This window comes from Cebidichthys violaceus, unplaced genomic scaffold (genome assembly GCF_023349555.1).
Source record: "Cebidichthys violaceus isolate CVI_PGR_0920_01 unplaced genomic scaffold, fCebVio1.0.p SCAF_21, whole genome shotgun sequence".
NCBI classification, from domain to species: Eukaryota; Metazoa; Chordata; class Actinopteri; order Perciformes; family Stichaeidae; genus Cebidichthys; species Cebidichthys violaceus.
In genome coordinates this window covers 10,016,875-10,044,267 of record NW_027176384.1, presented here as the reverse complement: position 1 = coordinate 10,044,267, position 27,393 = coordinate 10,016,875, and the positions used below count along the sequence as shown (strand labels likewise).

Below are 27,393 nucleotides of genomic sequence, written 5' to 3'. Positions count from 1 at the left end.
GCTGTTTGGGACCAAAATGCTACATGATTATTCAATATTTCATAATGCACATGTTTTCATGTGTGGCTTTTACTGCATAGCATTATTTACAATTTGAAGATTTCTTATTTATGGCTTCAATTGTTCAATTTGAGCTTGGAATGAAGGCTTTTTGAACTATTATTCAGTGTAGATTATGGATCTTACTAAACCATGAAGCAGACCAGTGGTTCTTAACATTTATTGGCTTATGGAGCGGTTTCTGCTTGTGCCCCCCCCCCCCCCTCTCATAATGAGAGTTGAACGCAGTTCAACCAAAGAATCTTCTCAGATTGTTTCATTTGAAGTGTTTTTAGAGGCCTGGAGAGGTGAAAGTACGCTGTGTGCCTCGTGGTCACCCCACACGGAGCCGCTGATTTGGACTGCAAATAACATGTAAGGGTTAGTTAAGGGTTAAAAACTCCTGCTCTGCCTCTGAGACTCCGCCCCCTTTGGGTGACTCATCATGACAGGAAGCAGGAAGTGTCTCCGTCTGAGCTCGGATATCTGTTACAGAAGTCTGGTGTGAGGTATGTTTTCCTCTGACTGTCAGTTTCATATCAGAAAAGGTCATCAGTGTCACTCAAATGCTTTTAAAGACTAATGTGTGGGAAGTAAATGGACTACAAGGGAGTGTGGGTGTGAAGAAGGGCTTTGTGGTTTGATCTGTGCCAGCACCTTTGCCCTACTTTCATTTTCAGAGCAAAACAAGAGCAGAGTGTCAATATGGCAGGCAGGCTCTCCCTCCAGGAGGTGGACCTCTCCTGTCCCATATGCTGCGAGATCTTCAGGGACCCGGTGGTCCTCAAGTGCAGCCACAGCTTCTGTGCGCCCTGTCTGCAGCAGTACTGGACCCAAGGGGCACGGAAACGCGACTGCCCCCTGTGCAGGAGCCAGAGTGTGGATGAACCCGTGCCCAGTCTCACCCTGAAGAACCTGTGTGAGGCCTACATCCAGGAGGGCGAGGGTCCGGAGGACACCGCTGGCGAGCTGTACTGCGATCCGGGGGAGATGTGCCCTCTGCACGGCGAGAGGCTCAAGCTTTACTGCCTTCCGGACAAGGAGCCCATCTGTGTGGTTTGCCACACCTCCAGGAAGCACAAACAGCACGATTGTTGCCCCGTCAGCGAGGCTGTCGTGGATGTGAAGGTAAATACAGCAGCTGTTACGTCTAAAAACCAGTTTTATGATCAAACAAGCATTTGAGTCGAGTCAAGTTTCTCTTATTTACCTTCTCAGGAGAAGATGAAGTCTGCCCTCGGCTCAATGCAGGAGAAGAGGGACGCTTTTGACAAAATGAAGAAAAACTACGAGGATGCTGTTGCATACATTCAGGTGACGTTTCTGCTGAAGATCATGCACTTATTAAAGCGGCGCTGAGCCCTTCCAAGCCATGCTCACGCAGGGTTTTTAACCTCAGGTCCAGGCTCGCTTCGTGGAGAGACGGACCCGGGAGGAGTTCGAAAAGCTTCACGGCTTCCTTGCCGCCGAGGAGGAGGCCAGGATGGAGGCGCTGAAGAGGGAGGAGGAGCAGAAGAGTCGAGCGCTGATGGAGAAGATCGAAGAAATCGCCGGGAATATAACGTCGGTGTCCGAGTCCATCAGAGTTTTAGAGGAGGAGATGGCTCTGGAGGGCATCTCTGTCCTTCATGTGAGTTTGTAAACGTTTAAAATCTGAATACACGCAAAGATAGTCTCATAAATGTACCATTTCTTTTCTTAAAAATGTTGTGACTTTGCGTCTTTTTTTTTTTTTTTTTTTCAGAAATGCAAGACGACATTGGCAAGGTTAAAAAAAACAACGTACTTTTCAATTTTTCTGTCTTTTCTCTGCTTTCATATCAAGATGCATAAACTGCCTATTTCTGCCCCCTGCAGAGCTAACAGCCCAATCGAAGATCCAGTCATGCCTCCCGGAGCACTCATAGATGTGGCCAGATGTCTGGGGTCCCTGAACTTCCACGTGTGGGAGAAGATGCATCAAACCGTCAGATTCAGTGAGTACATCCTCCATCCTGCCTTTCAGCTCTCGCTTTATTCTGTAGCCTTTCAGACTCATTTTGGGTCATGTATTCCTAAAGGTGGGGAGAAGATTGTGATGCTGAGTGGACTACAGTCAGAGTGTGTTACCAGAGACAGCTGACAGTCTGCCATGTTTTTTTTTTTTTTTGTTTTGTTTTTCCAGCCCCGGTGACTTTTGACCCAAACACCGCCGCCCCGTGGCTCATCCTGTCAGAAGACCTCGCCAGCGTCTGTGACAGCGACGAGAAGCAGAAGCTGCCCGACAACCCGGAGAGGTTCGACCCCGACACCGGTGTGCTGGCCCGCGAGAGCTTCACCTCAGGCAAGCACGCCTGGGTCGTCGGCGTGGGAGGGAACACGGCGTGGGTCGTCGGCGTGGCCAAAGAATCCATCCAGAGGAAAGAGAAAATGTCTTCGGTGCTGAAGAACGGCTACCTGAGCGTGTACTTTTACCACAAGATGTACTTTGCGGGAACCTCTCCTCTAACGAGGCTCAACCTGAAGAGGAACCCGCAGAGGATCAGAGTGCAGCTGGACTGTGACAAGGGCCGGGTGTCTTTCTACGACCCGCATGACAACACGCACATCTACACCTTCAAGCACGGCGTCGCCGAGAGAGTCTTCCCGTACTTCTGGGTGGGTTGTCAGCAGTGTCCTTTGACGCTGGAGCCGCTGGAAGTTTCTGTGAAGGCTGTTGAATATTTCTGAAAGGGCAATTCCGCTTCACAACTTTTACTTCTGCTCAGCACAAAAGGAGTAGGAACCTTTTCACACAGTATGAGGGGAACATTCAGAAACTAAAATCAAATTGTATTATTTCAGCACTTTCTTTCCTGGTCCAATGAAATGTCTTATACAACTAGCTTAAAACATAATGAATACACAGTTGGATCTCAGCACTTTAAACTTCTATAAAAAAAGTCCTGCTATTTCTTCAAAATTGTTTCACACAAAATGGCATAGTGTGTGTGTTTTTTTGTGTTTTTTTTTTAACAAGTTTGTTTGTAACATGATTCTAAATTTGCATGTCAAACTCTGAATGTTGTTTTGTGAAGCCCAATTTTGTGTTATAGCTTCAGATATATTGCAAAGACTAAATATGCTTTATGTGCAAATACTATAATGAGAATACTAATCTACAAATAAATTATTTGCTGATCTCATTACTCCCACTTTATTTTGTACAACCTGCAAGTCCAGACTGTAGTCTAGAGCTACATGTTCATGCATATAATGAAAAGTGTGAATAATGTTCTGACCTTATGGGTTATAAGAATAACCCATAAGATGACTTCCTGTTAACTGCTTTAACAAACATGACAACAGGAAATACAAACGGGCCCATTTATTAAAGAAAAGTGTCAAGTTTGAAAAGGTCTATATGAACCTATACAGACTTAAATGTAATGTGAAATATTTGACAGCTTTATTACTTAAAATTGGATTATTAGTCGTGTTGCAATATGCAGGTATTGAGTATAACCATGACATTTAAGAATTAAATATTAATACAATGTTAAAAATACACAATCCAGTGCCTCTTAAATTATGTATACAGTTATGGTTACAGACTCATCTCCTCCCTTCACTCATATTTAGAGTGTAATTCATTTTACCCAAAAAGAGACAAAACGCACAGTAAACAAACTTACTGATAGCATTATTATTTTCAAATTCATTTTTTAAATATGTGATTCCACTATTGAAAAAGTAGATAGTTCGGAAATGATGGGAGATTATTTTGTACCACCTTATATAAAGCAAAACCTATTATATTGGTTTGTATGCTACAGTAAATGCAGTTTATTTAATCTGCACGTGCAATTACTACTCTCTTACTGGAAATACTTTCAACTGGTCACGTCAACGTTTCGTTTTTTTATTGATATGCACCTCAACCCTCCCACTATCGATGCATTGTGTCATTCGACACCTTCTTCGCTGAGAGCAGAATTGTTGCAGCCAGTCTTTAATTTACTTCTCCAAACAAAGTCGTGAAAACTGTCGGACTGCAGTTAACGCCATCACCAGCCTCCCAGCTGTTGGTCCTGGCCAAAGTCCTGGTGCGGAAGGTGAGTCTCGGAAGGAGCAACTACCGCCAGCCGCCGCCGCCGCTCAACTCCAGGACGAGTCAGTTCCTTCTCTACGACGCCTGCGTGGACAACGTTGACAAGCCCGCCATGTTTGTAGTTTTTGACAGCCGTCGGTGCTACCCATACTACCTCATCCAAGTACAGATACCTGCCCAAAGCGATTGATATTCGATGAAGAGGAGGAACAGGCCTCGATAGCGGTTAGTTGTTGTCGATTGTTCCGACATAAAGTGTTAAAAGTCCTGAAATGTTTATCAAATGTTATCACTTGCAGAAAGCGCTCAGTTCGCTCAGATAAAATGTACAATATGTAGATTATGTGCAGTGACGTGACCACGTATGCAAGCAGACGGTTCAAATGTAGTTCAAACTTTTCGAAGCACTTTTTCAAAATGTTTTTTATTTTATTTTGGTTATTCAAACATTTTACATCGATGTAAATAAGTACTTTTTGTTTTTCTCTTCAAGGTGTTCTGAATCAAATTGACATTGGTCATGTTTATGAAAATAAACTGTTCACATTTTAACATGATAAACGAGTTTGATCACACACTGTTATACTTTCATCTGTTCCAATAAAACTGTATAAACATGTCATCAGACTGGAATGTGTTTCACAGAAGTCTCCTGTAGTAAAAGCATTAATATTTCAAAATATCTGCTATAAATTCTTTTCTTTTCTCTCTCTCTTTCTCTCTCCAAAACTCCATTGCACACAACATGACAAAACAGGAATTTCATAAATTGCTGGCACACTTTTTTTTGAAAAAATGTAACATTAATTTCCTTAAGACATAACCAGGTGTTTGTACTGTTGATTACCATGTTATCTGTGCCCACATGAAGTAGCATTTATATTTAACCCTAAATAACACGCAACATGTTTTTCTTTCGAGGATCCAGATTAGACTGATTTAAAATAAGTGAATTATTTAGGTACTATACAGATGTTTTTTTACATGTCCCTCAGACATACAGTACACTGAATTAACAAAATATTAGAGACATTTAATGATGACATATAGACCCGTAAAGGACGCTATCCTTTATTGATTTCCCTTAAGTTTCCTTTATAAATCTAAAGGGAAGAGACACTGGCAGTTATATTGGTGGAGCTTTAAGACGAACATGTGAGCTGTACATAACGGCCTCCATCTCAGCTCAATAAAACCTCCCGTATATCTTGAATACTCAGTGTAAAAACAGAGTTCTTGATTTTCTTCATACAAACAAAGTCCTGGGGCGACCTCTGTATTTGTGCACCAATGAAAATATAAGCTCTATCTCGTGTATTAACTCTCCAATATTTAAAAATTCCATGTCTTGAAATAACATTTAGTAATTTATGTTTTTTTAAAAGACTGCTAAAAGGGATCAAATAAGGCATCACCTTGTGTTTTTATATTTTACATGTGCAATTCTGCATTTTTTCTCTCATGATAATCCAACTTGTCACTGATAAAAATTACACTTATTCACAAAAAAAACAAACAAAAACCATAACACAGGTCTGTTCTGAATAATGCACTTTCCACACAAGAATATAAAAAGGGTTGCCAAAACAATAACAGAATGTCGAAATGAGTTCGAAGTAGATCGTCACATTTAAACACGTAATAAAGATTGAAATTCTGACCATGATGCAACTCACTTACCAGAAAAGACTGTTGGATTTATGAAAAACATAAAAACAACTTTGCTCTCTTTAGTCCCTTGTTACCAAATAACTCTGACGTTTGGCCTGAGGGTGGCGCCAGAAGAAAGGCCACGTTGTTACGTAGTTAAAAATGGTTTCTGCTCTGTAGAGTCAAATCTCAGCCGACATTGCCGTCCTTGGAGCCAAATCACTAGTGTGGCAAAAACACGCAGTGAAATCAAATTCAAAAACAACAGAAAATACATCGTTAGTACGCACATCAGCCCCTGCAAACATTGCCCGAGTCATACATCTATTATCGTTGTTTGTTTGCACCAGATGTCTGACAAGAGCGGTGTGTTCTGCTTTGTCTTTTCCCTTTGATGTTGTATACATATCTACATGTAAGCTGTACAAAATGGCTAAATTGATACTGCAATAACCCCAATAAAATTATATGGAAAAAAAAAACATCCGCACAGAAACAAAGAGGGGTTTTTTTGGATCGGCACAACAGAGCACCAACATCTCTTATCAGTATCTTCCTGCTCTTTTCTTCAGTTTCATATATTTGTCTCTTGACGTCCGCGTGAACCGGCCCCTGGTGATGTAAGCAGTGTAGCTATGGGCTTCCAAACAGTCCCGTGAGAGGAGATCTGACAGGGGTCGGGGGGGCCATCAATAATAAGGTGGTGGTGTGGAGCTAAAAACCGGCGGTTCATTCACAGGCCAACTTGCTGTCGAAGCTCGACAGGCCAATGGCGAAGGCCTGAAGAGCGCACATGGGATAGTTGTAGTCCAGAGTGAAGATGTCTTCAGCCACTCTGCCAAACTGCATGACGATGTAGTCCGCTAGAGGGTGGGGGACGGTAAAACAACCGCACAGTCCTGTTAATCATCACTGTAAGCCTGAAAACGTGTGGGGGACAAACAGTGAACAGCGGGGGAATACTTACGGTCGTTGTCGTGAACTATTTGAAAGTTTTTGACCGAAGCTTGGGTGACGCGGCCGTGGAAGTTCAGCACATACGACTGGGTGTCATCGTTCCACACGGGGGCCTTATTGTGCAGCTCAATCAGGTTGTCCAGCGAGTGATTCTGCCACCTGCTCAGGAGGCTCTCCTGCTCCTGTAACACAATCACATTCACGTTTACGCATTCGCTTCATGCTCTCGTTCAGACGGAAATGATTCCGGCAGCATCGGACTCACATTTTGAGGCCTTACGGGGACTCTTTCAAAGTTCATGTTCATGCCGGGGATGATTACGGTCATCTTACGTGGTCCCTTGAATCCCAGCACGTTGGTCTCCTGCCAAGTGGTACAGAGAGCGTCACAATGTAACTTCATATTAGGAATGAACGCGGGACGCAGCTGCTTTTGTCATTCACTCACGTAGCAGATGGCAGCCAGTTCCTGTCGCGTGTTGCTCTCCTCCAGCAGCGTCCCGGGGTTTTTGCAGGGATTGGTGCCGTTGTCATACACTGTGAATTTGGTGCCCATGAGGTTGGACCTGATAGAATACACACCCGAGATGAAATGTTTACTCCGTTTCACATTTGTCAACTGCTGGCAGCATTTTTAACATCCTAATCACGTGGAGAAGGCAAATCATCTTAAAACCAACCAAACATAACCGCTGCAAGGTGTAATTTCATACCGGTACACAGTTTAATAACAGCAATTACTAACAGTCGCTGCACAGTGTCTGAAAGATTAAAAAAAAATCCAACATCTGCTATCATAAAATCTTATGGTTAGTTAATTTGCTTCCACACCGTATTTCCATGCGGTCTCAGCCTGCTTGTTGGTCCACAGCAGGGTTCCAGTGACAGCTTTCACACCAGCCCAAAATTTACTGTACTAATCGGGCGAGTTTGTTAGGTGTGAAAGCACCCTGAGATGTATATTCAGGTATACTATCAGCAAAAGTACTCCATGGATGCAGGCAGACCTTAGAGAAAGTGTGCTTTTTACCTCAGCTTTCCTATGAAGCTCTCTCCCTCTCGCGACAGATCAGTGGCATCCACTGAAATAAGGTAGTTAGACGTCTTACTCTTCTTCCTCTTCCTTCCTGCCAGCAAAAAGACCTAAAAAAAGAGACAGAATTTTTTTTTATATATCTACTGTACACAGATGCTGTACTCCTGAGAGGTTAATTCTTTGCTCATCTTTAAAGTAAGTAAGTTTTGTATATTAAAGTTGTTTGTTTTTCTACATGGATACACTCACTCTCTTGCCATCCTCTCTCTCCATGTGCATGAAGTAGGTGGGGTAGAGGCCGCGGTCCATGCCCTTCTTGTCCCGGGTGATTCGACATTTAACAGTGACGCCGCGCGGAGCCGGAAGCAAGACGAACTCCTCCGGATTGTCCACATCAATTAGTGAGCTCTCTGCTGTGGGCGATCCGGGGGATACCACCTCCTGGGTACAGCACGGCGCAGGAACACAATATTCAGTGTTGGGGTTGGGATTAGTCTTTGTTAAAAGCTTGTCGGTGAGTGCTTTTATTGCACTACTCACTGGAATGTCCTTGCCACTGGCGGCGGACGCGGGTCTGGTGTTGTCTGCGTTGGGGGACAGAGAACGTGAACGTTCTTCGTCCACGTCGTCCTCGTGCTCGCTGTCTTCATCGAAGTTCATACTGCCAGACAGACCTGGTGAGAAAGAAGAGGAAATGGTGCGAGGGAGCTTTAATGCCACATGAAGGCCTCTATAATTTCACAAAAATACACACCAGACTAGAAGTTGAAACTAAATCCCAGAAGCTCAAAAAAGAATCTCAAAGAATTCCCAGAGGGTTTCTTTAGTTTTCGTACAAAATTGTCCCCAAGATGGATTTCATCTACGGTCTTTGATATATGAAAGCTCAATTAGAAATGATGCAATACTTGTGCAATGGCTGAAGCAAAAGTAGTGCATTATTAAATAGGAATATATGTCTCAGAAATATTAAGCAGGGTATTTTGTTTACTCAGGGGAAACTTGTTTAATCTCTTAAAACAGCAAAAGAGGAAAAAGAACAAAGCATTGTGAATGTAACTGAGCCATCGAACTAAATTGTAAATAGTTCAATATTTATTTATTTTTTTCTCAATATTGGTTACACTTGTGAGCACTTGGAAAAATGTTGTTTATATAGATACATTTTTTTTTACAATTTTTGTAAAATAAATTATCAAAAAAATTCAAATTGTCTTTTTTTTTCTTTCTTTTTTATGATTTATGGCATCACAACTGTGTAATACTGCACAAGAGACATTTTTGAGTTTTCTCAACTTCTAACTGTTGTTGTGCTGTTTCCATAGACCTTTAGGACTTCTTATATTGCAGAGAAAAAAACACAGACACAGTGAATAAAATGTGACAAGAGCACCAAAAAAAAAACGCCCTGAAACTGCTTGGGGTTCAGAGGGCTCTGCTCAGCGCTCACCCTACCGAAAGGCCACATCCGGGCATGGCCTCGATACCTGTCACAAACAATGCATCTGTTTTCTAAGTCAGTTTCTGCAATGGTGAGATTAATGTGAAGAGATGCACAGCTTGCATCTGCGTGCTAGTGAGGAGACGGCTCCGCGCAGTCACGCAGATGTAAAATGGGCCTTGGTTCACTGCAGCCAGTCGAGACTGCTTGAGACATCTGTCTCTTCATTGATAATTGGATTTATCAGCCGGGACGCTACTCTTGGCTGCAGCTATAGCCCATTTTAATGTGCTGTCAGAGGATGGCACTTGTCCACCGGTATGGAAAGATCTCACTAAGCAGGGGAGCTTGTGTCACCAGAGCTTTGCAATGTTTAAGAATTGTAAAATGAACTGCTTGACCAGAAACTACATTAACGATAATAATGTGGTTGGTAGAAAATTATAGAGCATGTTGCACCAGTTTCCCAAAATTCCTTGAATTGATTAAACGGCAAAGCCCACTTCTTTACACAGAGAGCATTTTCTACTTGGCACACAGAAGAGCCAATCTGCCACTTCTTCCCTCCACCTGGACCAACACGTCATCGGCCGGCTAGAGAGTGTGAGCGGTGGGAGAGCACTGGCCTCTGCAGTATTGAACAGGAATAATGATGTGACAGACAACACAGCCAAGCACAATATTTATACTGGGGGTATTTACAAGAGACGGATCCAGGATATGCAGCTATCCCTGAGAGACAGGGAGTACCATCATGAAACACAGACTGCAAATGTTAGCTTCCCTCTAACTGTGACACCAGGGCTCCAATGAAACCGCCGCGCAGAAGTCGGCCAGTGGCTTATGAAATCAACCATCTGGAAATGTCAGAGAGGACCAACAACCTACTGAATAACCCCCCCCCCCTAAAAAAAAAAAAAGATTCACATGATTATCAACACGCAGCTGGTGAAGAATATATTTTACAGGAAGTCAAAAATGAGCTGATCAAATATGAGCATCCCACAACTTTTCTGTTTCTCGGGGGTTGGGGTGTTATGCAAGGACAAGGGAGCCAAAAATACCTTCTGCAAGTCCTGAGGACATATTTCTATGATAAACTGGGCTGGCATTAGCAATGAGGCCTTGCATTATTGAGAAGGACAATGACATTTGCCACCGCGGCACTACGTCTCCCTAAAGCCCAGTCAAAAAACAATATGAGCAGCTTTTGGTCATTTGACCTCGGATTCAATTATGCAAACACTAAGACACTTGTGGAGCTGCTATAAAATGTAACTTTATGGTTTTAAATGAACATGTTTTTAGGATGGAGAGACTTGTTTTTGCTCCACGGCAGCAGGTGGATCAGAAAAGTACACGACCCATTCGGGCAAGGTTTTAATTCAACCTCCATAAACTTTATAAAAATCCCCGCCAGCCGGCTGGTGAGTGTGGGTGGCCGTATCTATAATGATGCCATAGATGAGCGCTGCAGTGTGAACAATGCCCTGGCCTATTATTAAATGACCCATTTCTCACTGCGTCGCCATCAATCACACCACTGTCTCCATCCCCTGTTCCGTGCTGCAGCGGCAGAGTGCTTCGAATTCTAGGAAACGTCCAGAAGTCTGGCAACAGCTGCTAATCCGGAGTGACTGAGAACTCCGACTACATCAACACAGAGTGGATCGTGAAACAGCATCGGGGGACTCCAGAGTCAGCGGGGACGGCAAATAATTAAGCAGGCGTGCTCATGAAACCAAATTATATTTGACTGAAGACGCATCTTCCCCTAACACAGGATAAAAGTCAATCAACCGATTTAAAATGTTTTAATGGAGAATTAGTGCCTCACTAATCCTTCAGTGAAGTGAATTAAAAGGATATTCAAGCCTTAAATGTAATTTCCTATTAATTACTCAACGTTCTCTCTGTCATGGAGCCTATTTTCTCCTGCCCAATATGTAATTTACTTTAAATCTCGACCTGCCTGGCCCTTTAAGAAGAAGGAGTGCGCTTCCCCTTTTGAAATGTCTTTGTGGCTGATTTTTCCTGCTGCATTGTTCCAAACAAGTTTACGTTTACTTGTTTCTCAACTTCACTAACAATATCTATGTTTTGATTGTGCCTCTTAAGATTGCACATTAGATTAATGTATTTTGTCAAAGTGCATTTGACTACTAACTGGGTCCAAATGAGGGGAGGGTTAGAGTCTGTGTCTCTAGGAAAATGGAGGAAGTGTAGTTTCTCTTGAAAAGTCAATAAAGTATTAAGCTCTGCCAGGACTCACCTTGTTTCTGCAGTAATTCATGGATATCTGTCTTGGGTTCTAGCAGCGTCTCAGTGTCTCCATCTCTCTCAGGCTCCTCGGCAACAGGGGACTGGGGCTGAGACTGAGGCTGTGGTTGGAACTGGGACTGGGACTGGAACTGGGACTGGGATTGGGACTGGCTCACTGACAGGATTTTTGTTCCCAGATCAGGGGCTTCTGAGCCCAAGAAAGCTGCTGGGCCATCGATACCTGCAGCAGGGGAGACCAGTCAGTTGTTACCTCAGCTGTTAATGGTCTCATGTTGTAGTTAATTACATAAAACTGTCTTTTTTTTGTATTTTTGTTTATGCAGTTACACATTATAATGCTGCCTTTCAAACACATAATTCTCATTCTGTTCATATAAACAGAACATAGCACATCAAAGCCAACTTCATGCAGAGAGGAAGGAGCACTCATGTGGTGTTCAGAAATGATGCAACATAATAACAACAGGGTTATTTCCTCACCATCCATGATGACATCGTTGGTGATACTGACTTGGGAGTCCACCAGAGGGGCCTGCTCCTCACCACGCCGCGTCCTGGAGCGCCGGGGCCGAGCCTCTGTGTTGGGCTGCACCATCAGAGGTTCCTGGCGCTTCCTCCGCTGCTTCTGCTCCAGCAGAGCCCTCTGTGGACCAAACGGGGGGGAAAGGAATGAGTTTCATGGAACACCACTGGGAAATCACACACGTATTTACACATAAGGCTTCTATTAAATGTTACAAGAGAGGATTTAGCCAAGCCGGAGAACATTGACTCTATGAGCTGAGGGTAATTACATTAGTATGCATGATGAGCTCCAACCTGTGCCTATCAGTAGGAATTAAAAATAGCCAGAAAGGAAATATCAGACATGGGGACACTTTCAAAGATACAGTCGACAACTGCACAATTAGAAATATTCTCAATAAACAGCTGAGGCTAAGGGCATTTTGGTTATAATCTTTAGAGATATCTTGCAACACAGTGAAGTATTGGACAAATTAAAATGTTGACTTTCTGGTGGCAGATGATGAAAAGGCAATTTTTACCATTCACCTAAACTTTTGGATTTTCAAACATAGTGTTGCAGCCACACGAATAATTAACATAATAGACAAAGCAACCTTTCATGGTATAGAAAACTTGAATTGCTTTATTTACCTATTGAGTATAGTGAACACACTGCATGGGTGATGCAAACACTCAGTAGAGGTGATGTGAATGTGAAGACAGGATGACTCACACAACAGAAACAAACACCCTTAAGAAGCGTGAAAGGCAAAAGATGAAGGCAAAAAAAAAATAAAGCCATAATAAAACCCAACAATCATGCCGAGGCATGAATACCTCTGAGTGCATTGAACGGGTTCACTGAATAGCCAAAATCACGGCTGCTGCCAGAGTCTCATTTGGTGGTATGCTGTATTATTCTATAACAAAGAATGGCCGACATTCCATCCAATGAGGTTTTATAGAAATGAGGCGGGTCTCTCCGGATCCAGGCCTGTCGTGATAATTGCGTTATCGACTTATCGTACAATGTATGAACATAACCTCGATCATTGCGTTTTACTTTCACATTCAAATTCCAGTGTCTGAATATCGTTACATTTGGAAAGGGTGTACTTGCATTATTTTGCTTTTATATTACCATTATATCAGTGGCATGAAGTGGTCTTAAAATGACAATAATATTGTTTATCACAATTATTTATGGGACAATATATCGTCCAACAAGAGTAGTTTCCAACAAAATGTGATCAGTGACATTACGTTGTTTTTCCTTTTCCTTGACTGGTATTTTTCCCTTCTTGACTACACAGCATGGGTGTATGCTTTAGGTGGCGGTGGTATATCGTATGGTGATTTGTGATGAAGTTTCAGTGAGGGCAGAAAGTTCACCGTGGACATGCTGTGTCCACTGCCCACAAGCTCGTCTCTGTGGTCAAAGCAGCCGATGGATTACGCAAGCACATTAATTAGCGCGTCAAGTGCACGACGAGTCCTGTCCGGTGAGCTTGAAGAAACCAGGAGGCCTTGTCTCGTATTTGCAGGACCAAAAAAAGCTTCATAACTCATCAGTCAGTCTCTAATAAATCTGTCTCACTGTTTCTGTACAACCACAGCAGCATCTGCTACCACTGTTACGACTCACCGGTGAAAAGGTTAACGGATAAATGTGAAGATTTTACATCACCGGCACCATAAAAAAAAAAAAGAAAAATCTCCATGACTGCAAAGAGGCACGGCGCATTAACCAACAGATGGGAATATATAAGAGGTATAACTAATAAAAAAAAATAAAAAAAAGGTATCACTGAATACATTCAGTTCTTTAATGCACACATGTATGAAAAGAGATTTGTTACCGTTTCAAAAGATTCTGCTTTCAGAGAACCAGGGTGTGCATGCTCCCTCTGTGGCTATAAATAAAGGCGACAAATGAATAAAACATCCAGCTAGATTATCATAATGACCGTCATTACTGGTAGGGTCATAAATAGATGTGGAAATGCAGCCAATTTTCCATGGTGTTTGGGGGAAAAACACAAAAGACTGATGATGGCGAAGCTGTATGTAAAGATGAATATGGCCTGAAGCCCATCTTTTTATTAAATTAAACATATCGTAAAGATTCTTTTGAATTAAGTGTTATTTTCTACATTCAGTTGGCGTGATCTGACTTATTCTGTCTTTTGTTGAGATAGTGACTTTTTAATGAATTGAATTAGATTGATTAGACACAAACTGAAAACAAGACAATCAGTCTACACTCTGGACTAATTCTTCATACAATCAAAGTCTGAACAGTTTGTGAAGCCCTCCCTTCTAGTTGCTATTTTAAGCCCCAATCTATTGTAACATTGCATTCTTTTTTTTTGGCATTTTGAGACCAGGATGTGACTTCATTCAGGCTGTAACAGCCTTTCCTGTATCAGCCAAAACATGAAGTAAAGTAGACAAAACTATGAATCTGATTAGAGGAGACATACGGTTTATTAATGTGTGGCTTCTCAAACAATCTGACGACAAAAGTGGAACTTAGACCTCAGACAGAAAGTTTGAAAAACAGTCAGACAGGAAGACTGGGTAAACAGCCACACACTTCATACAAACTGTTATCCTCACAAACTGAAAAATCTATATCAGAAACAGAGACATTAGAAATGACCAACCCGTTCCATTGAGATCCTGAGTGTGAGCCAAAGTGAACCGGTTTCTTTATAGAACAAACATTACAGGTCCCACTTGTCTTGAGGTCAGATGAAATCACGTTCTCCCCCAAAGAGCAGCGCTCCTGCTGGGCATGACTCTGTGTCCCTGTCCCTGTCCCTCCTTCCTCCTCTGGAACTGGAGTTTTACAGTCGATAAGCCAGCAGCCTCCTCTGCACTATGTGGTCCTCTGACAGGAAAAAGGTCTGGCTCTCAGCCAAACACTGAGCGCCAGTGTGTGCGTGTTTGTGTGAATGTACGCGCGGTCGCCGTTGCTAACTGAATCAGCCGTCATTAGTGCTCCGGCAGGAGGGAGAGAGGGAGGGGGGGGGGGGGCTGTGAGGTGCGCTCAAAGTGAAATACGGTCACAGCCACAGTGCTCCTGGTATTATTGTCTGAATGGTTTTCATTTTGAAATGGGGTGTGAAACCGTGAGAATGTAGAAATAAGACGGATTAACTTTTATTTAATAATATTTTTTCCATAACCTGCATGTGACCCCCCCCCCCTTCCGGGAAGAACAGCATGTGTGTTTGTCCTCATGATGAGTTACATAAGAACAGAAGACTCTCAAGTGAGGCTGTTTGGACTCAACTGAAAGTGTGCAGCATAACTGAGCCACAGTGGGACCATGACACACACACACACACACACACACACACACACACACACACACACACACACACACACACAAAGCCAGGCGCCCCGCACTAAATCCTTCCCTCTCTTTGAACTCACCAATCTGGCTCTCCCGCTCCTTTCTGCCTAATGTGTGAGATATTGGAGAACGGCTTCCAGCTTAAATCAAAGCTCTACATCGTGGCTCTTCAGCGAGGTTCGGGATAAAGCGTCTTACAGAGACTCGGGGGACGGAGGGGTTTGTTGAAAAGAGAACAAATGTGTGACAGAAGAAGGGCTATGTCAGGTAAAGGGTGGATAAGAGGAAACAATTCAGTCTCCGGAGTAAGTAAGCTGTAAAATTCCAAGTGACTGGGCAGGTGAAAAACAGGAGATTTCCTGTGCCCGCGGTTAATCACTAAATTGTGCGCCGCTGCGGCGGTGTTGAAGCTGCTGCTGCCAACAGCAGGCACACCTTGGCGACACCAGAGTGGCAGAACCCAGAGTCATCTCAGCCCTTTTAATGTCCCAGTATTAATGCTAAATCTTGGCAGGTGCTTCCAAATACAACAGGTTAGCTCTAAAAAAAACACCACCTATGTGTGAGTTGGAGGGCTTAATCAGGCTAAAGGTGCAGCATAACAGCTATGAACCCGAGCAGATGTTCTTTGAAAGAGGGATGCGACCGATCCCACTTTTCCAGTCCCGGTACCGATACCTGACCTTGGGTTTTGTCTCACTGTGTGGAAGTGACTGGCATCATTCTTTTAAGTGCCACCGAGACCCGATCCAGCTATTCGAGTCAGTATCGGCCCGATATCACCCTTGCTGCTTCCCTGCTTTAAATCTACTATAATAAAAGAGTTGAGACGTCAAGGTCTTGACACTAGGAAACCAAGAATTGTCAAAAAAGTGTGCGTTAGTGAATGAACTTTGGCTTCCTACCTGTTTTTCCAGCTTCTGTTGCATAAGACTGGCGCCGTCATCTTCGATGCCACTGCAGAGGGAAAAAAAAGAAGAAACCTTTCTTGTAAAGAGTTAAAGATTTCACACACGCTAATCTTTGAAAGGATCGACACTTGAATTTGATTTTCCACATCAAACCAGCAGAGGTCACCACTGCTGTTGCACAAGAGGCAATAAAGCCTTTATCTCTTGCATGGTCTTGAATCAAATAAACCAATTAAGGCGTTAACAGGGTTCAGTCACAGTAGCGGCAGTTTGAAAAGTGTGATAAAAAACAAATAATGACAAATCTGCAGGTGAAAAAGTGACCGCCTGAGCTTGTTGGTGAAACATGGCATGACTCATTCTCTGAAAGTGACAGAAGGGGAAGAAAAAGAAAGGACAAAGCTCCAGCTGAGAGGATGCCTTGAAGTCTGAGTCCTCTGGGAATTCACCCTGGACACCTATCTGAAGCTTAGCTACCGTGAGGAGAGAGAAGGGCAGCAGCAGGAGTCTGAACTGTCGAAGTCAGAGACCTACAGTATCCCAGTCTCTCACATAGGCTGATGTAACGTGTAGGCAGGCCACTAACTCCATTTCTCTTTTCTCTCATCTTTTCCTGTCGGCTAAATCTAAAAATATCTCATGTTCTGTTGGGCTGAAATTAGTTTTAGAGAAAAGGATTAAGGGTATAGGATGAGAAGTGGTCAAATCAGGCTGCCTATCTCTCCATCAGGTATAAGCCCATCCGATATCTGACTCACTCATCCACCCCCCCCATTTCTATTTCCCTCAGTTACATTACATCCCTTCCACAGCTCGAGTGTGTAGGTGATGACACACACACACACACACACACACACTACTTAAAGGACCTCAAGCCCAGTGCTGGCTGACATCACTGCTCAGCACTGGAGGACGGTCGCTGGATGTCAAAAGGTGACAGGTTCCGAAAACCTATTTCATTTTTATAGGCCCGCTCCACTTTTCACAGCCTGTAGAGCAACACCTCTGATCAGTCCATTCTCCGTCAAGATGGGTCATCTCGCGCCAGCCGCGTCGTCTCACTTGTGAATCCCTCTCCAAATGTCAAGGCCATTATGGCTCCTGAGAACAAGTGCTGGTCACATGGAAAAGGTAATTGAGGGTGGAGGACGGTAGTAGTTTTTAATTACACATGCGGGACTGCCATTTAGGAGGGTGGGGAAAGATATGTGGGCAGAGTTGTGCAGGTGAACGGCGAGACATGGCAGAAAGCACTACGGGTCTCTGCATGAGTACGTACTTCTACCAAAGGACAACCACAAAATGTTGACTTAGATTTCCCATTGGGTTGTGCCATTAATAATGCTGTTTCCATGCTACAAAGTACAGTCTCATCAATGGCTGAAGACAACACCCTCTATCAGAGAGTTTCCCGGATGTCTTCAACCTCAAACCCAGTGTGCGGTTCAGCCCCGAGGCAATCTTTGTCCGAAAAGAATGTGATTAAATACATTTACGTTTTCCCCACACAAAGGCGTGCCACTCTGTAGCGCTCTAGCCCCAAGAGAGCAATCATAAGCGATGAAAGAGCCTGAGCAGCATCTCTGACATGACATGAAGCCATGTGTCAAATATGGCGTTTACACAACGGATAAAATGCCCTTTTTGAAAATGGGCATTTTCAAAAAGGGCATTTTGACAGACGTCTGTTAAAGTGGTAGTTCAAGACACGGGTTGTGAAGAAGAGAGTGTGTGTTCGTGCGAGTGTGTAGTCGCTTTCTACCTTGCTGTTGAGTTAGAGAAGCTGGCAGAGCTCGAGGGTCTTCGGGGACAACGGCAATGTGGCACCGAGGCGGCAGTGAGGACAGGAGAAGGAGACAAGTTCAGAAACACGATCAAACACGAACAGAGGTTATGCTTAAGGAGGACAGTAATGATTAAGACAGAGGACAGCTGAAGAACAGGTGCAACATCAAATAAAAGACAAGAGTATTATCATAAATACTACAATCTGTCAGGGGTTGAGAGAATGTCCTCTACTGCAAATGTTCACACACATACACACACACACACACACACACACACACACTTCCAGAGTGGCTCATCACAGCTGTGAGTGATCAATGTTTCATTAGTCCATCACAGCTTGGGTGACAAGAGAAGGACGGGCCCCTGTTGTCCCTTCCTTGTGTAGCCATGGAGACTTGAGCTCCGTCAACAGCGCACCTCCACCACCATTGATTAAAAGCCTGCAGCCAGTTCTTGGGCTTCAGTGTAATCGGAGGTCTTAACACTGTGCTGTAAGGATTTACAGAGCGACAGAGGGAGGGGTCTAATTACTGCTGGGCTGCACATAAATAATAGATATAATGTGATTTTAATGCTGTAAATAATGACATGTTAATAACTCTCCATCACACCGCTGTGGATTCAAAGGAGGACGAGTCGACAATATCAAAGCTATTAAAAAAATATTGCATGGCATTGAGCAGAGGGATCTTATCATCGGAGCGCAGTCCATTTTTTGTCTGTTGTTCGTTTTAATTAAAAGCCTTTGCCACTTCAAAAAGGAATTTGAAAGTTGAATGAGCGCAACGTAATGTCTGCCACGGGCCATTCAGCTCCCATCTAAGAGAGGACACCGAATAAAAAAGGAGGACGGATGAGATTAAATGCCTAATTCCCTGTGGAGTTTTACATAGCTCGCTTGTGTAAAAGTGATCTGAAACAGCAAACCCCCGAGTAGAACCACGTCCACGCTAAGAGGCAAACTCACAAAGAATGGATTGGGGCCGCTGATAGCACCATGTAGATATTGAGCTAATGATAAGCCCATAAAGATGTGCTGCACGAGTACAATTTGCCTCCCCCCCACCCCCCTCTGCCTGTGACAAAGTCTAAATATTGCATTCGCACCAAGAACACAGCAGGCAGAACAATGGCAGAGATGAAAAAAAGAAAATGAAAAAGAGCTGAAGGTCGTGAGCGACGAGGTGACGAGGCAGAACTTCAGGCCACGAATTCAAAACGTGACGTGAGAGAACCAGTATTCGGGATTCGATATCCCCGTCTGTCGGTGCTGTCGGACTGTAAAAGAAGATGGCGTGACGACGCAATACAATCACTGCCGCCATGATCACTGGGAAGTCTGAGAGACACGCCCCTCATCAATGCGCTTCAGTTCCCAGAAGATGTTAATAATTTCACAGTAACCGCGTGGGACTATAAGTGCCGATCTTTATGAATTGTACTGTTTTTTGCAATGTGGGCTCATTTGCATAGAAAGGGGACAGTTTTGCACCAACTGTTTGCATATTACCTCATGTGCAAATAGCACAGGAGCACCGAGACGCAGCGCAGTTTAGGGGGTTCATGTCACCCTTTTGTTGGTGCTTCGGGAATTGTTTGTTTACAACCGAGCGAGCATAAAACAGTGAAGCTTATCCTTCCGCTCAGTACTTCCTAACTGCTTGTAAAGCACAAATTGTGCTTTCCACATTTCTGTTTGTGGACTGATTATTCAAACAAGATTCACACTGTTCCTGTTCACTGAGCTTCAGAGATGTTGGTTGTTGTTGTTTTTTTTACTTTGGTTTAGAGCCAGGCTATCTGTTATTCCCCTGCTAAATTACGTTCACCACGTTTTGACTTTCTGTTTAAAAATGGTGCTTAGAGTTTAGCAGTCTGGAGTCTTTTTTGTTGATACATGAGCTTCAAAGTGTTCAGAATTGTGAGCGTAGTTTCATTTTTTTTTTGATGTATAAAACGGAGGAAAACTGAAATACAGCATTTCTTCCGGGAATGTCGCCACAGACGTCCAGTTAGTAATCCTGCAAATATATCAATAATGCAAGACAGTGGGCCGAAGGCTCGATCACCATTACGTCACCTCCTTCGTCAATAGCTAGTGACTTAACAGACCTTCATTTAAATAGGTTGACGCTTTAACGCATGTTCAATCAATAACACAATATCAACCGTCTCCTCAAAGTCTCAATATCAAACTATTCCTTTCCAACGTTTGGTTCACGTGAAGCAAGCAAATGATGACAACTGTAGTCTGCTATTCTCTGTCCTCAGCATCACTTCGTCCTCTTATAGAGCTTGACATATTAGGTATATTTACCATGGGAAAGCCTTTAAGAAGTGTACCAAGTGTTTCCAAATACAATGAACAAAGTGTAGCTGGACCCTCAACACACTGGATCACTAATAAAGGACGTACTGCCGTTACATTAGAAACTAGACATCGTTGAGCCCCGACGACGGAAACGCTAAGAGGACGCATTGAACAGTCATTTCAGCTGTTCCAGTAATCAGTTGGATGGATATTCTGAGCACATCCTCGGTGACATGAGTGGTTCAATCAAGCAGCCGACAGCTTGGACACGTAAATCACCAACTCTGGTTACAGCACGGTCGCCGGCCTGAATAAGTAACGACGCGGTGGCAGAAACATGAGCGAGAGGCGCATCTTTGACTGCAGCTCAGCCGTTCAGCTGGCCAGAGGGATGGAGCGGCGGCTGGAAGAAACATTCTGGTAGCGCTGACCTCTCGTCCTGGCACAGGCCACTGTGCAATCCTCCATCCTGCAAAGTCAATACAGCTTGGAGGACTAAAGGGAAAATGTGTTTGGTCCGTGTGTGTGTGTGTGTGTGTGTGTGTGTGTGTGTGTGTGTGTGTGTTAATGCAGGAGCCAGTTGTCCTGCTGGAACAAATAAACCATAAGTCTTGGAGAGCACACAAGGAAGGCTATTTTCAAACAATACTCTATCGTACAAAGAGCATAATGTATGTATGTGTGTCTGTGCGCAGCTACCTGTACGACCAGCGGCTGTAGACGGGCTGAGCTCCCCCGTTCTTTATAGCGTCCATGGATGCGGCTGCAGGAATGCTAATCCAGGGCTCTCCTATCGCAGCGATTTCTTCATTCACACTGGAGCTCAGAGTTACTGTGCGGTCCTCCCTAACGGTAAGCAAGCCCCGCAGGCACCAAGATCACTGACTATGAGTCGCTACGTCCCACCCAGGGGAGTGACAGCTACCGACTGAGGTCGGGAGGCTTCGAGCTGTTGCTATGACTTCACGCCTCGGGCAACTCACGAAGGGTTCAACTGGGGGTATGGTGTGAAAATGACAGGGCCTGAATACGAGTGTGGCACAGGCTGAGTTTTCTATGAATGTCAGTGAAGTGACATAAGCAGGATTGACACCATGAGTGCAGCGGTTGGCTGTTTGAGCTTGTTTATGTGTGATATAACATCACCCTTATCCCAGTGGCTGTATATATTTCCAAAATAAAAGCAATTTGACAGCTTGCCATCACCTGAGTTCTTCTTATTTTACTGCCCGGCTACTTTCCAGTAACTTTCTGAAAGACTCAGCAGGCACAGCTCATATCCTCTGACTCATGATATATCAAACCGCGGATGCACAATCTGTCTGGCATCTCACTTACATGCAATAGTGGGAATTTATTAAGCTTTAAATAGCCTACATTTCAGCATATGAGTAAGACATGCCAGTAGGTGTTCCTCATATTAATCGAAAAGCACATGCTGTTTATATAAAAGGTAACTCAATGGAGTGAAACCTATAGATTACTCCTTTCTAAAAACAGACATGGTGTGGGGACCTTAATCCAGTTGCTAGGAAACCATGAGCCTCCCAATCGTTTTTTTTTCTGAGCCTATTTGCAAGAGCGGGAGGAAGATGAAGATGAAGAATGTGTTTGTGTATGTTTGTCCTGAGAGACAGCTCTGACATACAAGTCTACTGATTATAAGCAGGGGAATTATTCACCACAGGGAGTAATTATTGAGCTCAAAACAAATGATGGAAAAAAAAAAAAGCAACAAGAGAGTTTGATAATGATACCGTGTCCCTTTAGGGACGCCAAAGGGACACACTCTCTCCGACAGTAACGCTTCGCTTTGAAAAAAAATGTCATTGAGTCCATTTGTCAATTTGAATCTCCTCGTGGTGGAAGGAGCCACTCGGCACTGATCGTAAAACATCATGCAGAAACATTGACTTAATGCTGTAGCATTCAACCAGGAGACAAAGTGAGTCCATTACAAAATACCAGGGATGTTTTTTCAGTGTCTCAGTGGTTGAGCAACAGAGAGGATTATACTCTGGCCAGATGGGCCGTGTGTGGACACCACAGTGAGTCACAACTCAACCACAAGCCACGGTGTAGTTAGAAAAAGGTCCTGAAGTACTGAATTCATTTGCATACATACATTCCTCTTGGGGAACCGACACAATTATACATTTGGCAGTTCAGTCAGCTGCATTTCCAACCGTGCGGACAATTCCTGCACAAAACAGTGAGTTGCTCGTTAACTCCTAAATCCATCATGTGTGATCTTTCTGACCTTGTTCGACACTGTTAAGACATTGCACCCACGCTATAGGATATTCTGGACAGCAATAATGGATGCATTTGTGGCTGTTATACTGATGGTACTCGGTGATACGATACCCAGATTCATAACAAAGAAAAGCGCCCCGCTAGGGTTAAGAGCCATCGCAGACATAAGCTTCAGTCATCAACAATAACAACCTGTAAAATTGTTGGCGACAATAATGCAACAGGGGAACAGAAAACTTGATCGGCGACTCACTTTCAACACTACACTCATTTTATCAGTCCGTCCAACAATGCAACTTGCGATGCTGTTATGAAAGACTACCACTCCTCAGATGTGGCAGGTCGGCAAGCAGGCTATTTGTAAAAGCTTCACTCTTACCTCCATGTGCTTTGGAAATAAATCTGCAGTGACACAGTACTAGTAGGAATCAATACATTTGTAAGAGATAGTAAAAAAAACAACAACAACAAGGCACAGAGAAAAGATCCCTTATTCGACTTTCTACGAAGATTGATCGTTACAAATGCTGAGTCAGCCAACTGTGAACTTTATAACACAAAGTGTCTGGGTTCGTGGAGCCTATGAGCAGAGTGCATCACAGCGTGTGTGCTCATAAGGAGCGAGTCCATTGCTGTGTCTCACATTTCAACAAAGCCAAGAGTTTTCCTTTTTTAAAAAGCCCAGTGTTTGTTATAGACATCTGGGGGAAACATTGACAGGGTGGTAGCTCGTCAGTTTTCTAACACCTGAACCCACTGACGCTGACTGGCACCACTTAGGATGAATGTAGTACAAAGACAGTTTAACGAGAATATACCACGGATGTAGCAAGCCACATACATGTTCGCAGTGTAATAGGCAATTCAAACACTTTTCAACATCACTGTAACGGCAATAAAAAAAAACAAAGATGTTGCATTATGCGTCAGTGCCTTGAATGGCAGCTCTGGTTGACAAACTGGAGAAGAAAAAACAACAAACAATCAGACTGGGAATGTAACAGGAAAGGGTGGGAGTTACTTTGATTTGTATCTATCTCCCTGCAAAATGAAAGCAGACCTCTGCTCCAGTGCTTGAAATTGTCTAGCTTCCATCATGCACATGCACACACACACACACACACACACACACACACACACACACACACACACACACACACACACACACACACACAAGATCCTTTTTCCCAACACCTGTTTGCATTGACCAGCAGAGAGTGGACATCAGAGAGAAAGTGTGATAAGCACTATTGTGCATTATGCTGAGGTGAATTATGTGTTTCAGTCTGACAATGGCTACCAAGCTTTTGCTACATGTTTACAATCGATCCCTCCTGTTATTTTCAAATGCCCTACTTCCTTTCACTTGGTTATCAACATATTAGGTCAATAACTTTAGCTGCTCGTTTGGGTGGTGAGGACGTATAACGTAACTACTTAACAGGAACTCTTTGACACAAGAATAAACAGATGCTACAGAAAGGCATGCTCCAACATGACATGCAATCTTTTGTTTTCCTCACGCCTCTTGCTTCACTGGACTTAAAACTACTTCAACCTACAGCCAGGGCTCTGAAGTGGCCGTGTTGCCTTTGCCCCATCTGCGAAGCATCGCACTCGATACATTGTAACTAAACAGAAGGCGCTGCATAATTCCACATTCCAAAACTCCACGCAAAGCTACATATTGGGGGAAGTTGTTGTTACATTGTAGCGACGGGAATACCGCAGGAAAAATCCGTCAAAATACAGAAATGCTAAAAATATATTACGTAACTAGACACACATGCATTTTTTTTACGTTCTTAAGTAAGATGTGTTCGCTCACTGCTACTGCAGTCCATTGCTTTCCAAATGTGTTCCATTCGTACTGGCTAGCGAGCCATCATAAACATCATAAAAATCAATTGTAATAGCGTAAATGTAGCTGAATGGTTAATTTATTTCCTTTGTTGTGCTGTGACACTTCGACCGTTAGCTCGCTTACTTTAGCTTGACATTAAATGAGTCACATATATCGTCAAAATGACGAAAAAATAGACATGTTATCCGTCAGCTGTGTTTATCCGCCTGCTGGGAAATATTACAGCTAGCTTCTTGCCATTAGAAGCTAACGTTAGCTGCCTCTACTGTATGCAATGGTGCCTTTATAAAAAAATAAAAGTTTTTACGGGTAAAAGAAAACGGTAGAGACACCGGTTAGCTTCTCGTGCCAAAGTTACCCAAACGGAACAAATACTAATACTATCTTATACTTTACCTTATACTGTAGTAACTCATGTTTATCCACGGTTACTAAGGAAGATCCTCGTGCAGCAGAACACTCTTTTGTGGATGAGCTCTGTTACTCGGTCCTTGGTTACCGAGCACACTAACAACGGGCGTTCTTATTGGTCGGCCGATTCCCTACGTGGATTCTGATTGGTGGACATCCTGGAGGAGGATGGAGAGAGTTGTCCTGTTATTGTTTTGTCCTTTAACCTTGAAAATATACATAAGCAATCAAAGTAACAGATTAAAATATAATATTAAGTCTAAAAATGCACAAATATACAATAAAAATATTAAATACAAAAAAATATTTAAAAAAAAATTGTATATACTGGGCATATTATATGTAATATTTTTGACTGTTATTTTTATTGTATATTTGTGTATTTTTAGACTTGATATTTTTATTTTTTACTCTGTTACTTTGATTGCTTATGTATATTTTTTTTCTGCTGTAGCGAACAAATTTCCCCTTGCAGGATTAATAAAGTAACTATCAACATTTAGATCTTGTAATAACATTTGAGAGAGAAATGGGCTCTTCGTAATAGTTTCACTATCCCTGCCATCATATCACTAAATGTAGTCTAATAGAAGTCTTAATAAACCAAGAATTCAGTTTGACCTTTGGACACATACATTTATTATGTATTTTACGTGACACATTTGAAAGAGAAAAAAAAATGGGTTGTAAGTTACACAGCATTGCTCACAAACGTTCTTTCAGCAGCGCCCTTTGTTTTATTACACCAGTGAGTCAAGATGTCATGTCATTGACAAAATGATAGTGTCTGCTCAATATAGTCCATATGAACAAGAGCTTTTCCCACACTTCTGCCATTAAAGTGTAGGAGTGTAAGAAGAAACAAAAGGCTGGTGTTGCTAGAAGTCAGGATTATTCAGAATGAAACACAAGGACTCCCTCTAATTTGCAACATAATCCATAACAGTACAGTATAAATGGGATTGGTCTCAATAATTTCCCACTCATGGAAAGAGCTTGCTATTTGGATATTGCGGTAATTATTGCAATTTGAATTTGCTCCATTCAGTGCAAAAGAATAGTTCATAGAAAGAGTTGTGGTCACAGAAGTGGTCAGATGAATAATCTGTGACATTCTCTGTTGACATTGCCTAATCATCTTCTTACACAATCCCTACATCAGCTGTTAATTGAGGCATCTGAATCAGAGAGATGGCCCTTCTCTTTCAACATCATCATCAAACCCCTCCTCCTCCTCCATGTCACCTTCACCCCATAATCCCGCTCTGGTGTGTCCGCCACTAAAATGTCAGGTGGCTGATCACACGGTGGTGTACATGGCTGAGCCTGGAGCAAATGCAGAGCGGTGAAGGGGGGACTGCTACTCCCTCCTTGAAATACTTTTGGAGTGTCCACATCGGGTGGTGGACTGACCCTGCTGACCTCATTGGAGGCAGGTGTCGACGCACCGTCTGCTGGAATCCTGCATTTCTCGGTCACTTGAATAGATGGAGTTTCAGGCTGGTCCAAACATCTGCTACAGGACGCAACACCATTGGAAAATCTCTCCTCATTCCTTTTTCTGATTGAGGTCGGCTGTTTCTTTGGTGTGTCAGAGTACTGCGCACTCAAAACCGTCTTTTTGATTTGGCATGATCCCTGTGGTTGATTTCCTGCGTCGGACTCCGTACATTTCTTTATGCGCGTGCTCTTTGGTTGATGAGATTGGTCTCTTGACCTCGTCTGAAACGATAATGAGGGGAATTTGCACACGCTCGTCTTTCTGGACAGCTGACTGCAACTGTCAAGGATGCTTGTGGCAGAGACGCATCTTCTCCTCCCTCGTCTCACCGGCAGTGCCGCTGCAATTGAACGCTCAAATTGTGGTCTGACCTGAAAGAGATCAGTACAGGAACATCTGAATAAACACTTATGTCACATAAAACAATCATTAGTCTGTGAAATGAATGCGCAGGAAGCTCTGTTATCTGCGGACCTTTTAAGCTAGAACAGATTCAGTGATATACTCGAGGACACTAGCAGTGTCAATGAATCAAACAACTTACCCAAGAATTAAGAGTTGCGCTGTTCTGTGCCGGTGTCTCTGTGAAGAACTCTTTGGGGTTGAGTGCTGCTCGGACTTCAGGCACATTTTGGAGTCTGGCTCCACACACAGGCTGCTCCAGGAAGAGCAGGGGAGGCTTCTCTGTCTTTAAGGCTTTACGGGGCATTAATAGAAAGCATCCCTGAAAACCTGGTGCAATAAAAAAACATCACTATATCAATGGACTTGTCTGATTCAATGTACGCAAACAAGATTACGGTTTACGGGTCAGATGTTAACAGCCAGCTGAATACCTTTGAACGTGTTCACTCGTCGCTACTAACCCGCCATTGTATTCACCTAAATGCAATACTTAGAGCAAAAGGTATCCATTATTGTAAACAATTAATAAAACCTTAGTTATTCCACCGTCGTTGTCTTCTATGAACTTCTTTTGTTTTCCGTCTTCTTGTTACTTATTATTTC

General features: G+C 43.2%; 3 protein-coding genes across 7 annotated transcripts; 1 reads left to right on the top strand and 2 right to left on the bottom strand.

Moving 5' to 3' along the window:
• The first annotated feature begins 497 nt into the window (after positions 1-497).
• On the top strand, positions 498-3,203 carry LOC137877392 (E3 ubiquitin-protein ligase TRIM35-like). Its single transcript, XM_068717283.1, has 7 exons — positions 498-548; positions 720-1,167; positions 1,258-1,353; positions 1,439-1,669; positions 1,784-1,806; positions 1,897-2,015; positions 2,204-3,203. Exons 2-7 carry the CDS (start codon positions 745-747, stop codon positions 2,746-2,748), a joined length of 1,437 nt encoding a protein of 478 aa, XP_068573384.1. The 5' UTR covers positions 498-548; positions 720-744; the 3' UTR covers positions 2,749-3,203.
• A 1,960-nt stretch (positions 3,204-5,163) lies between these two features.
• tulp3 (TUB like protein 3) lies at positions 5,164-24,947 on the bottom strand. Of its 4 annotated transcripts, none has more exons than XM_068717280.1 (12): positions 24,870-24,947; positions 18,017-18,055; positions 16,249-16,300; positions 11,956-12,118; positions 11,465-11,695; positions 8,292-8,425; positions 8,001-8,192; positions 7,746-7,858; positions 7,164-7,281; positions 6,981-7,079; positions 6,726-6,897; positions 5,164-6,621 (listed from the first exon to the last, which is right to left on the bottom strand). In XM_068717280.1, exons 1-12 carry the CDS (start codon positions 24,887-24,889, stop codon positions 6,488-6,490), a joined length of 1,467 nt encoding a protein of 488 aa, XP_068573381.1. In that variant the 5' UTR covers positions 24,890-24,947; the 3' UTR covers positions 5,164-6,487. The 4 variants fall into 4 exon arrangements, with proteins under 4 accessions (XP_068573381.1, XP_068573379.1, XP_068573382.1 ...); XM_068717278.1 differs by lacking the exon at positions 24,870-24,947 and adding an exon at positions 21,053-21,209; XM_068717281.1 differs by lacking the exon at positions 18,017-18,055 and having other exon boundaries at positions 24,870-24,920.
• Positions 24,948-25,499: 552 nt separating this feature from the next.
• rhno1 (RAD9-HUS1-RAD1 interacting nuclear orphan 1) lies at positions 25,500-27,387 on the bottom strand. Of its 2 annotated transcripts, none has more exons than XM_068716765.1 (3): positions 27,323-27,387; positions 26,930-27,117; positions 25,500-26,756 (listed from the first exon to the last, which is right to left on the bottom strand). In XM_068716765.1, the coding sequence occupies exons 2-3, from the start codon at positions 27,092-27,094 to the stop codon at positions 26,043-26,045; spliced, it is 879 nt and encodes a 292-aa protein (XP_068572866.1). In that variant the 5' UTR covers positions 27,095-27,117; positions 27,323-27,387; the 3' UTR covers positions 25,500-26,042. The 2 variants fall into 2 exon arrangements, with proteins under 2 accessions (XP_068572866.1, XP_068572865.1); XM_068716764.1 differs by having other exon boundaries at positions 27,222-27,375.
• Positions 27,388-27,393: the final 6 nt, after the last annotated feature.